The sequence below is a fragment of the Chiloscyllium plagiosum genome, unplaced genomic scaffold (assembly GCF_037043375.1).
Source record: "Chiloscyllium plagiosum isolate Xiang-an unplaced genomic scaffold, Cpla_swu_hap1 HiC_scaffold_16, whole genome shotgun sequence".
Lineage (NCBI taxonomy): Eukaryota > Metazoa > Chordata > Chondrichthyes > Orectolobiformes > Hemiscylliidae > Chiloscyllium > Chiloscyllium plagiosum.
The window spans coordinates 81,056,948-81,070,063 of record NW_028270154.1 but is presented as its reverse complement, the minus strand read 5'-3'; the positions used below and the strand labels follow the sequence as shown (position 1 = coordinate 81,070,063).

The 13,116-nt window shown below is 41.2% G+C and overlaps 1 protein-coding gene across 1 annotated transcript in view; it reads right to left on the bottom strand.

The window, feature by feature from the left end:
- The window catches only part of adam19b (ADAM metallopeptidase domain 19b), a 172,821-nt gene that overhangs the window by 66,492 nt on the left and 93,213 nt on the right, over window positions 1–13,116 (bottom strand). The window contains exons 8-10 of the mRNA XM_043703984.2: window positions 6,555–6,626; window positions 5,678–5,844; window positions 476–560 (exon numbers count right to left, since the gene is read on the bottom strand). Of these exons, the coding sequence (XP_043559919.2) occupies window positions 476–560; window positions 5,678–5,844; window positions 6,555–6,626 (324 nt within the window). The remainder of the gene's footprint in view (window positions 1–475; window positions 561–5,677; window positions 5,845–6,554; window positions 6,627–13,116) is intronic.

Here is a 13,116-nt window from a genome sequence, read left to right as displayed (position 1 = left end):
ATGCACCATGTTGACTCATCCTAACTGATAGTTGACTCATGTTGACTCATCTTAACTGATAGTACCAATCATTTTTGGAACAACATAGAAAAGCTTCTTGACACAATACTAGGTTGAAGGTCTTCAATATATTAATACAATGCAAATGTTAGTGACGTCATTACAAGCTACTGACTTGTCATACCTTTAATCCTTAAAATAATAGAACTCAATAAAGAGAAAGTAATGGTGTGTTGAAGCAATTCTGTTCACTGGCACTTGTTTGAACACCATGCTAACCACATTGACTGAGAGACCATAAATACATAAATCATTACCATGTGAGGAGAAAGTGAGGACTGCAGATGCTTTTCCAGCGCCACACTTTTTGACCCTGATCTCTCTCCTGCTCCTCAGATGCTGCCTTACCTGCTGTGCCTTTCCAGTGCCACATTTTTTGACTCATTACCATGTGCCAATATATCGATTCACTCACCATATTGATCCCCCCTGACTGGTAATCCGAGCACATGCCCATCAGAGGTGCAAAACCAATCGTCGTGCCATTAAAGGAGGTCCCCCTAAATGGAAATGCACAATTTTGGAAAGATGAATATGAAGTTACACAACAGCAAATGGGATCCATATGTTTTCAACACATCAATATCTGTAATGCTAACCCACTTACCATTAGATTACAGTCTGTATACCAGAAATTCATTGTATCATTCAATCACACAATGCCATATGATAAACAATGCACAAATAAAACTTTAGAATTTGCATCTGAAGTCTAATTCATTAGGAGTTCTAGCAAACATAATATGTAAAGTGGTGGCAGCAGTTTCACTGCAGGTAGAAGTCAAACTTTATGAATGATTTTCATGCAAACTTCATTTGAAATTAACCCAAATTCATTTAATTCCTCTCTCGCTACAGGGGGAGTGCCAGAGGACTGGAGGAGAGCTAATGTGGTTCCACTTCTTAAGAGGGGAGGTAGAGAATAACCAGGAGATTACAGACTGGTGAGTCTCATGTTAGTGGTAGGGAAACTATTGGAGAAAACTCTGCAGTAATGAATTAACACCCACTTGGAAAAGCATGGGTGAATTTGGGATAATCAGCAAGGCTTTGTCAAAGGGAGGTCATGCCAAACAAATTTATTTGGGGCCTTTCTGCACTGTATGAATCTATGAATTCTATGAATTCTAACCCAAACAAGCCATCTCACAAAAGCAAAATGGTCACCACAGTGGTGCAGGTGCAGTTCCAGCCCATGACAAATGGCGTCAAGGAACTGTTCAGGATGTTCAAGCAAAAGTGAAAACTCACATTCAACAGAATTCCAAAAGGCACTATGATGAATAAAAGATCTTTCTGAGGACAGTAGGGAGAGGTTAGACCTTTCCAGTCTAACTGTAAAATGAGTGACGATGATATTAAAAACATGGCTACAATTTTTGAAAACTTCGATACACATCTTCAACAAAACTCAAACTAATAGATCCACCTATATACATTCAGAGTATATTTCAATTCCGTCATTCAGCATAGAGTGATATCATTCTACTCAGGCGGAACGAGGAGGCTGAATGTGAATTTGAAAGAAACATTAACGATAGGAAAGATGCTCTGGAACCAGACAACATCAATACTGATGGTGTGCAGTGGAACTTAGATTTTTCTTTATCAGGGAAAGACCCAAATTAAAGGAACACACAAGGGAAAATTTACTGATCGTAGTGCTAGACTTTATCAAAATGGATGGTCCTGCTGCCCTGGGCTTGTGTCATGATGTGGAGGTGCCAGTGTTGGACTAGAGTGGACAAGGTCAGAAGCCACATGATACCAGGTTATAATCTAAAGGTTTATTTGAAGTCACAAGCATTCAAAGCCCTGCTCCTTCATCAGGTGGAATGATGATGAGAGGCAGCACTCCAAAAGCTTGTGGTTTCAAATAAACCTGTTGGACTATAATGTGATGTTGTATGGTTTCTGACCTGAGCTTGTGTAGTTGCAAAGGTTTGCAAATGGCCTCAAGAAACCATGAAATGAAGGTGGCATTGCTGAAGGTTGAAGGCTGCGCCTCCATTTAGAAGCATCTTGCAATCTGAGGCTCAAAAGATCTGGTGCAAATGTAAGCAGAGTGTTTTCATGAGGCAGTTGAATGATTTGACGATTTGAGCATCACCTCACCCCTTGCCCAGAGTAAAGCACCAGTGTAGGGCCAGAACTCGAAAGAGAGCTCATCAGGTGGCTCTCAGAGAGGTGTCTTCTCCAGACGGAAGATGGACCAAAAGGTGGAACACCCAGGGAAGAGTTCTCTAACGCTTCAGTGAGGGAGCACGATGATATCTTCACAACATCAACAAGATAGACACATTTCACTCCAACTCCCTATTTGTCCTCTGGTATCAGTAAACCTTCTCTAATTGTCATAGTTGATTACTTTCTTTGTTTAATTAATCGAGGTATCATATCCAAACTGTTGCTCCTTAGCAAACTGAAACAAACCATCAGAAAATTACCACAAATTTTCTCTTGTGTATTTGTGATCACAATCCCTCAAAATCAACACAAGTTACATCCTTGCCAGACAAAGGAAGATCCTTAACACCTTAACGTCTCTCCAAGATACACTTCTCAAAGTTCAACTGAAATTGGCTGCAGAACGGCAGGAAGTACAGGGTCAGGTAATTAGATATATCCTTAAAGGGACATAGGCATGAAGGAGCTACGGCAGTTGACAGAGGGACTGAAGCCATATTGTTGGCATCATTCAACATCACATTCCAGCATTGAGCCAACTCAGCTAACAGATTGTCACTGAAAGAACAAGATATTTCTGCCAAGTAAGATATATCCTCCAGATGACTGGAAGAAGGTAAGTCAGGCAGAAAGAGGTCATTGCTTCAGTAAATGACAAGTTCTTGCCTGATTTGATTAAAGCCCAAATTGTACAAGTGTAGGAGCCAACTGTGAAATCCTGGAATACAGCAAAGGTTATTGTGGTGCGTGGCAAAGCAGCAGAGAAAATGTTTTTGATTTGATTTCTGAAGACTACTTCATTTTTCAGGGGCTTTTTAAAAAAATTTTCATTAATTCACTTAATAGATAATGCAGTCGCAAAGTATTAACATCAACATCATCTGTATTGTGTTTATTTTTAGGACCTTTTTTGGATCGATAAAAAAGTGCATATATCAAAGATTTTTCTGCTGTGTGTTTTAACTCGGAACCAACAAATAAGATGCTTTTGTTGATTTATTATAAGTAAATCTCCCAATCCCCAGATACACATGTGAGGCTCCTTTCGGTCATGGCTGACCACAGGATGCATCCTCATTGTTCTAGCTTTCTGATTCCCTGAAGCAACATCGCTTGTGACTGAAGAGACCAATGCTGGAATGACAATCCCTGTCACAGAGGTCACATCTGTATGTGGTCGTTGATCTGCTCGAGCTGCTGCACTTCCTCCTTGGTACCCACTTGTCTGCTGCAGCGCTCATTGGCTTTTATTCCCCTGCTTTGAGGTGTTGGTTCAGGGTGCTTCTCCATTTCATGCGGTCAGCTGCAAGCCTCTCCCAGGGCTCCATAATGATATCAAGCGCTTTCATGTCCCTCGTGCAGACATCCTTGTAGTGCAGCTGGGTCTCTTCCCAGTAGGTCTCTTCCCGGATGCAAGCTCTCAGTAGAGGATATCCATTGGGATGTGGCCATCCTCCACTCAGTGGATGTGGCCCAGCCAGTGCAGTCTCTGCTGCCTGAACAGAGTGAACATGCTGGGAAGGCAAGCTCGAGATAGGACTGTTGTGTTGGACACCGTTGTGTTTTGTCACGATATGGCCAGGATACCCCTCAAGTGGAAGGTGTTCAGTCTTCTCTCCTGTCTGGCATATGTAGTCCACGTTTCACTGCCATACAGCAGTGTGCTTATGACGCAGATGTTGTAGACTGACATTTTTGTCTTCGCAAGGTTTGTAGCTCAGGTTGAGGCTTAGGGTGTAGGTTTGCTCACTGAGCTGTAGGTTTGATATCCAGATGTTCATTACCTGGCTAGGTAACATCATCAGTGGTGACCTCCAAGTGAAGCGAAGCTGTTGTCTCCTGCTTTCTATTTATATCTTTCTGCTGGATGGGGTTCCTGGGGTTTGTGGTGATGTCATTTCCTATGCGTTTTCTGAGGGGTTGATAGATGGCATCTAGATCTATGTGTTTGTTTATGGCATTTTGGTTGGAGAGCCAGGCCTCTAGGAATTCTCTGGCATGTCTTTGCTTAGCCTGTCCCAGGATAGATGTGTTGTCCCAGTCGAAATGGTGGGTTTTTTTTTCATTCGTGTGTAGGGCTATGAGGGAGAGGGGGTCGTGTCTTTTTGTGGCTAGCTGGTGTTCATGTATCCTGGTGGCTAACTTTCTTCCTATTTGTCCTACATAGTGTTTGTGGCAGTCCTTGCATGGAATTTTTGTCTTCATTGTCAGCTTGGGATTTGTCCATACTCGAGTCGTGAGGCGAGGGAGAGTTGAGGCTGCTTTCCCGATTTCTGTGTCCAAGGAGAGGTTGTCGGAGATGGTAGAGCCAAGGTGCGTAAACTGGTGGATAACATTGAGTTCATAGTTGTCGATGGTGATGACCAGCGGTGCCTCTGCGTCCTGTCCCAAGACGTTTCTCTTCTTCAGACTGATAGTCAGCCCGAAATCCTTGCAAGACTGAGAGACGCGGTCTATCAGTAACTGGAGTTCCTGTCTCAGATACACACTCTCTTCCCAAACCCCCTCCTCCTACTCACTTAGTAGTCATCCACTGTTATCACTCCCTTACTCTCCTCTCACATTAAACGAAGACCAGCACAAAATATTAAGTACATGTCAACAGATGATCAGCTTTCCTTGATGATTATAGAATCATAGAGTCATACAGGATGGAAACAGACCCTTCAGTCCAACCCATCCATGCCAACCAGGTTTCCCAAACTAAACAAGACCTATTTGCCTGCATTTGGCCTATTTTCCTCTAAACCTTTCCCATCTACGTTGCGGTCCAATTATTTTAAGAAGTTGTAACTGTACCAGCCTCCACCACTTCCTCTGGCATTTGTTCCATAAACACACCACCCTCTGGGTGAAAAGGTTGCCCTCAGGTCCCTTTTAAATCTTTCCCCTCTCACCCTAAACCTATGCCCTCTAGTTTTGAACTCCCCTGCCCTAGGGAAAAGACCTTTACTATTCCTTTTATCTATGCCTCACATGGTTTTATAAACCTCTAAAATAATTGATTGTGTGCAAATATAAATGATCAGAAATCAAGGCAGAATCATTTTTAAAAAGTGAAAAGTTTAGCAGATTTTAAGTGACAGCCGAGGACATGAGAGAAACTGCTCTTTCAGCAATGGAGTTAAAAATCACACAATACCAGGTTATAGTGAAAGCTAGTGCTTCCAAGTAAACCGCAGCAGGTCAGGCAACATCCGAGGAGGAGGAGAATCGATATTTTGGGCATATGCCCTTCATCAGTACCACACTCTTGACTGTGATCTCCAGCATCTGCAGTCCTCAATTTCTCCTTCCAAATAAATCTATTGGACTATAACCTGGCGTTGCGTGATTTTTACATTTGTCTACCCCAGTTCAACACCGGCTCCTCCACTTCAGAAACAAGCACTTCCTGAAGAAATGCAAGGATAATTTCTTTGACACTTACGTGATTAATTGTGCGTTGTCATGCTTCTTTCGAGTCAATGTCTGCCGCCTCCACTTCAGAAAGGACCAGAGTGTGATGTAGGGATCCTCTCTCACATCACACTTGTTCTCATGAGTCCACACCTCCAGATGAACCAAGGCAATCCTGATATTCAGAGACCTGTAATACTGAGGGGAGACACACAGGTAGACAGATGGACTCCATTGGCAGTTAACAATGGACTGATCAGAATGCAAGAACAAGCACTGCCTAGTTACAGAGGAACCTCGATTATCCAGTATTCAATTATCCAAACATTGGATTATCCGGCAAGATTGCAAGGTCATGATGCTTGCCTAAACTACGTTATCCAGCATTCGATTATCTGAATGAAATACCCCTGGCCTGTGTCATAGAGTCACACAGATGTACAGCACGGAAACAGATCCTTTGGTCCAACTCGTCCATGCCGACCAGATATCCTCACCTAATCTAACCTTGGGATAATTGAGGTTCCTCTGTAAATGAAAATTAAGTCAATGGCTTGCAACTTGTAACACTTTAAGGGAAACAGACACATGTATGTGCATGCATTTTACATTTGAAGTGAATATCCATGCCACAAATAATAAGAGGAAGACTTGTATTTAAATAGTGCCTCAGAACATCCCCAAATGCTTTAGAGCCAATGAAATACTTTTGATGTGGAAACACTGTTGTAACGTAGAAAATACAGCAGCCCATTTATGCACAGGAAGCTCCCACAAACAATAACATAAGGGTCAGATAATATATTTTAATGCTATGATTAAGGGCTGGATATTGATCATGACACCCAGTGATGTGCAGTACAATTTGACATGCATAAAAGTTCATGCTAATAAGGTTTTGGTCTCACCTTATCAACATAGTTCACAGTTTCCTTCAATTTCAGTTTGGTCTTCTCCAGGTCCCAGTTATGCTTCTGAAACTAACAGGTGATGGAATGAGATAGAGAAAAGACATCAACCGTCCTTAAAGATTTTAGCTAGGCTTGGCTGGAATTAACATTAACTTCCCAACATCCTGAGGTCTTTGCAAAATGGACTCAGTGAAAAAGGATTTTTTGACTGGTTTGATCTATCCTTTCAGGCTACGGTCTCTTTAACAATATTCCTAATACGACATAGAGTCATACAGCACAGAAACAGAACCTTTGGTCCAACCAGTCCATGCCAACCATAATCCAAACTAAACTAGTCCCATACACCTGATCCTGGCCCATATCCCTCCAAACCTTTCTTATTCATGTACTTATCTAAATGTCTTTTAAATATAATCATTGTACCCACACCCACCACCTCCTCAGGAAGCTTATTCCATACGCAAACCACCCTCTGTGTAAAAAATGTTTTAAATCTCTCCTCTCACCTTCAAAACGTGCACCATAGTCTTGAAATCCATCATCAGAGAGAAAAGATAACTACCATTAACTCTATGTATTTTATAAACTTCTATAAGATCATCTTTCAACCTCCTATGCTCCAGTGAAAAATGTCCCAGCCTATCTAGCCTTTTTTAAATACTCAAATCTTCCATACCTAGCATCATCTGGTAAATTTCTTCTGAACCCTCTCCAGCTTGATAATATCCTTCCTATTACTGGGTGACCAGAACAGGATACAGTATTCCAGAAGAGGCCTCACCAATGTCCTGTACCTCAGCATGGCTTCCCAATATCTGGCTATTGCCTGAGTTAATCCAGAACCATGGAAGCATGGGAGCTGGAGGATGAAGAAGATCAAACCGCCAAGTTTCCCCCTTCTACCATCCTGGTAGTTATATGATACGCAATAATGGAGGTGCTGACAAATTATGCCAATTAAACTCTGCTAGTTAATCATAACCTCAGCTATGTTTCCCAGCAACCTGCTCCTCATCACTCTCAATGTCAAAGATGCAGTCTGTCCTCAACTTGCTAAGTTAGTTTGTTGCCTGATAAACCTGCACGTCATGCCTCCTGTGATGAAAGGTGTGTAGTATTTACTCGAGTAATAATCGATCTCATGTAAAAGTCAACCCCCTATTCTTGGCCAAAATACCTGGAATTTTCCATATATCTCGTGTAAAAGTCAACCCTAGTTCTTCACAGATAACAGATCAACGTTTATGAGTCAGTGTGTTGGCTGTCAAGTCCTGCTCCAGTATTCCAGTCTGCCGGTTATTCCGCTCCGCTCCCAGTCTTCCAGTCCGCTGGCTGCTGTGTTCCAATTCGGGTTTTCAGAATTACTATAATTTGTTGCTTTTTTTCTTTCTTCGTTTCAAGATCAATTGGGCTTCTGCTAATGATACGGAATGAATTTTGACAGGCATGAATATCAGCCCATCGAAAGTAGTATAAATGACCCCATAAATTTAACCTTAAAATTAGTCAAAAAAATTCAATTGTTACTTGAGTATATAGGGTATTTATACTACAATTTGTGACTTAAAATTCAAAATAGCAGTAGGTGGATGTGCATCAGTTCTGTGAAGTTTTTAAAAAACAATTAGAAAGTAACTTGGTGAGTGCATCAGTTCCAAGAAAGCATGTGATTGCAACTGAGTGTTTGGGAGTACCATCGTATTGTCAATGGATAAAACATTTATACTATTGGACTTATGGAGTAAACTCTTTACAGCAATTAGTTTCACTATGAATTCAGAACCAAAGGTTTAAAGTTTTAGTTCAGGAGAAGGTAGAACAATTTCTCCTAACATGGGAACCAAGGTAGCTATGGGAAAGCAATCAACTTAGTGTTTTCGTGTGGAGTTTCCAAGCCAAGAAAGTTTGGATAGAAAACTTCAAGTTGCTGGAAGTGAAAGGTTTAGATCTTCAAGAGTGATGAAGGGTACGTGCTAGTGAAGTCAGAAGAGAACCTTGGTCTTCATAGTTCAAGGTAAAGAAACTGGGCAAGGTCAGCTAAAAAAAAAGGTTTAAATAGCTGAGACAGGATTGATTTTTCTCTGGGGTTGAGTTTCTATAATAGATGGTCGGCAATTTGTTGAAATTTTGTTCTGTTTGTGCTAAGATGTTCTGAACTGCCTGGCTTGCTTGTTTTATTTCTTTTGTATAATAAGCTTAGGTTTCTTATTAAAGAATGTTTACAGCATCATGCGAACATGGTTCAGGAATTAAAAATCACAAATTGCAAAATTTAAACATATGATCTATCAATCCAGGTTTCATTTAATCAGGTGCCTTTATAGAGTCATAGAATCATACAGCATGGAAACAGACTCTTTGGTCCAATTTGTCCATGTCGACCAGGTTTTCCACAATAGTCCTATTTGCCTGTACTTCGCCCAATAGCCCTCTAAATCTCTCCTACATTTTCTTAGTTCTTGATTTGATTATTCCAATGCAGTCCTCTCTGGTCTCCCACATTCTACCCTCCATAAACTTGAAGTCATCCAAAATCCTGTTGCCCGTGGCTTCATTCACACCAAATGACCCATCACCCCCTGTGCACGCTGACCTAAGTTGGCTTTGTTTTCAAATTATGCCAATTTAAATTCTAAATTCTTGACCCTCACTTATCTTCGTGATCACCCCCAGCTCCATACCCTTCAAGACACATCTGTGCTCCTGCAATTCTGAGAGTCTTTTCTCAATCCAATTTCAATCAGTTTACCATTGGTGGTCTTACCTTCCACTCCCTCAGCCGTAAACTTGGAGATGTTTCTCCTGCACCTCTCATCTCTCCACCTCTCTCCCTTGATTTCCTGATTTGAGATGCTTCATAAAAATTACTGCTTTGACCAAACGCTTTCTTATCTAACCTAATATCATCTTGTCTGGCTTGGTAGCATAGCGATGTTTTATTGAACATTTGTTGTTGCTGCTACACGTATTGCCTTGGTTTACCTTCTCTATTCTATGTATGGACTCATCAGTCAACCAGCCAGTTTTCATGCCCCGTTGAGAAGGTAGGTAATCGGGAAGGTTGACACCATTTAGTAGCCGTGAATTGGCTACCAAGAGCTTTAATTGCTGGTGAGTCACGAAATTCCCTAATGGATCTTCCCGCTCCGTATTTAAATCTTGAGGTGGTGTGAAGAGGGTAAGTGTCTCTCCAGGGCTAACTGACACAATTACTTCCACTTCTATCATCGCTGGGGAAGGCTAAATTGTGCCCAAAGTAAAAATCAATAGATTTTATTAAAAGGCAGGCTACAAAAGAGCACAGGGATCACATCAGATAGCTTCAATACAGGTCAATGTCACTTGGAGCTGTAACCTTCAATGGGTTGTACAGCGATTAAGCTTGGAGTGCCTGATAGGGGAAACTTGAGTGATTTATTCTTTCTCTCAGCCCAGAACAGGGTTCAACATTTTCCTTCCTGGTCCACAGGAGATGAAGGTAACAGTCATTTTATGCCAGGGCGTAACAATTGGCATCAATATGCCCTGGTTAGGAGGGGATTAAAAATAAACTAGAGATGAGGGTGTGAGGTGGAATTGGTTTGGAATGGTTGTCTGTCCATTGTTCAGTGACTCCTGTTTTAAAACAGGTGGACATCGGGCAAGGAGAGACCCAGATATGGCCATGGTTCCCATCATGGGTAAACCTAATCGACTGGGTTTAGGTGCAAACAAATGCCACCAGAGCCGAGTACCAAAGGGATGCCAATGAATGCAGACTCATACCCAGCAAGAGTTCTGGGTGAGGGACCAGGAGTGGAATTGGGGTAAAGCATCTCTCTGTCTTGCCCAGAATAAAATGATGAGCAGGAAAAAAAATCACACAAATACAAAATGGACCCCAAAGGCTTATTCTGTGGTTGCCTTGCATTCCACAGATGTTGCCAGACTATTTTCAGCACTTTTGTTTACACTTCAGAATTTGAACTTCGGCAGTATTTTATTCTTTGTTTCTTTTTTAAAAATTCATTCACAGGATGTTGGCATTGCTGGCTGGGCCAACATTTATTGTCTCATCCCAAGTTGCCCTTGAGAAGGTGGTGGTGACCTGTCTTCTTGAACTGCTGCAGTCAACGTGCTGTAGGTAGACCCACAAGGAGGAAGTACCAGGAGTTTGACCCAGTGACACTGAAGGGGCGGTGATCTATTTCCAAGTCAGGTGGCGGTGTCCCCATGTATATGTTGCCTTTGTCCTACTGGATGGTAATGATGATGGGTTTGGAACGGGTGAATGTGTCATGAGGTAAATTTGGCGTGAGGCTTCCACTTACTGAGACACAACAGTCGTTCACTCTGAATATAATGTCACAATGAATTGTGAAACTAGTAAGTTTGCCTCAATCTGCTCCTTCATCTTCAGGGAGGCACCATACCAACCTCCCTCTTTTGGTGGGAGAATGGTATATAATTAATCAGCCATGAGAAAGTGCTGTGGGAATCTGTGCACCAGGTACACATGATTTCTGAATGGAGTATTTTGTTGGTGATAGCATGCTTGGTTCCAGACAATCCAATGCAGGTTCAAACTGCGATTCCAGGGACCTCAGTACGTAGTCCAGGCTGACACATCATTACAATTGGAGATATCACTAGTGTGGGAAATATTGATCACCAGGTAAGATGTTAATTGTAGGTCCCAACAGACTGATTCAAACCTCTAAGAAAAATCCATGGAAGAATCTGAAGAGCAGTGAGTGTCTCCTTCAAATTGACATCAGGGACTGTAATTAATTACAATGAACATTAAGAGAAGCTTCTGAGAATGATGCTATTGTTATGAAGATGTGGGTGAACTATACCTTTTAAGAGAGTTAAAAGCTAGCAATGATATCACCAAGTGTTCTCAATAAGACACAATGTAGCATTCTCCAGCTACTGGAGTAGCTGGTTGCCTGGAAATGACAAAAACAAATTCGAATTCGGCCAATCAGTTTAAATTATACACCAAAAAATAACAAACTCCAACTTAGTTTGAATTTAGTATATTGAAAATCTTAAAAGCCAATGACACAATCCAGTGCTTTGGGGCTATAAGACTGGGGAAGATTGAACAGTTGAGAGGAGAACTGACAAGCCCAGCATGTAAGCAGATTGCCTGAAAAATAGCTCTCTTAAAAAGGTATCTTTTCCATCAGTAACCTGTGATGCAGAAATTTCGAAGTAGAAGAAAAGAAGACACAATAAGGTTTGAATAGAAGAACGAAAGCTGCCTGGTATTAAGATAAGTGTGGTTTTGTAAATCATAACTGGGAGTTTTATTGGGCTAGTATTATATAAGGGAAGGTAAAAGATAGCCTAGGGGAAGAAATTGTAAATAGTGGTTTGTTAATTATTCTCTGTTATGCTTGAAGAAATAAAGTTTCTAATTTTTACTTTAAATAGTTCTTGGCCACTTGAATTTTTGCAGATTACTGCACGGGATAAATCTTTTCTGTGTTGTTGGTTTTAGGTTTAGCAGGAGGGTTTACACAGTGTCGTAATAGTTTGGGGGCTCGGGTCTGTGATTTGAACTGGTTTAGACAGATTTGAATAGATTTGGAGGTATGAAAAATCCCAGCAGATTTAAACACTTGCAGGTTAGTGTCCTAGATTGTTTAATAAAACGTACATGAGACAATTTGTTTAATTTCAGTGCCTTGTGGTTGATTAAATTAAAAGTGAGAGAAATGGCTCTTAAAATTGCTAAAGAGGTTCTGGGATTTGAAGATGATTTTCAGATATGCCAAGAAATTTTAGAAGGAAAGAAAAAGGCCATACTTTTAGAATTAGCAAAGAAGTTAGATTTGGGTTTGACCAAGGACAAAACTAAAACTGAAATTGTAAGGGAATTACTCAAACATGTAGGTGTGTCAGAGAAACAGACAAGTGCAGTAGAGGTACAAACGCTGAAATTACAATTGAGGAAAATGGAGTTAGAAGATAAGCAAAGGGAGAGAGAAAGAGAAAGAGAGAGAGAAGTTTCTTGGCTGAGCAAAGAGAGAGAGAAGAAAGGGAGAAAGAAAGAGAGAGAGAAGAAAGGGAGAAAGAAAGAGAGAAAGAATTTGAATTTGAGAAGTTGTGACTTAGTCAGCAAAGTCAAGTTAACAGGATGGACATTAAAAGAGAAGGTAGTGATATATATATAAATATGTCAAAACTCTGCTACGTTTTAATGAGAAAGATGTTATAGACAATAGACAATAGGTTCAGGAGTAGGCCATTCGGCCCTTTGAGCCAGCACCACCATTCATTATGATCATGGTTGATCATCCACAACCAGTATCCTGTTCCTGTCTTATCCTCATAACCCTCGATTCCACTATCTTTAGGAACTCTATCCATCTCTTTCTTGAAAGTATCCAGAGACTTGGCCTCCACTGCCTTCTGGGACAGAGCATTCCATATATCCACCACTCTCTGGGTGAAGACGTTTCTCCTCAACTCTGTTCTAAATGGCCTACCCATTATTTCTAAACTGTGTCCTCTGGTTCTGGACTCATCCTTCAGCAGAAACATTCTCCCAGCCCCCAGAGTGTCC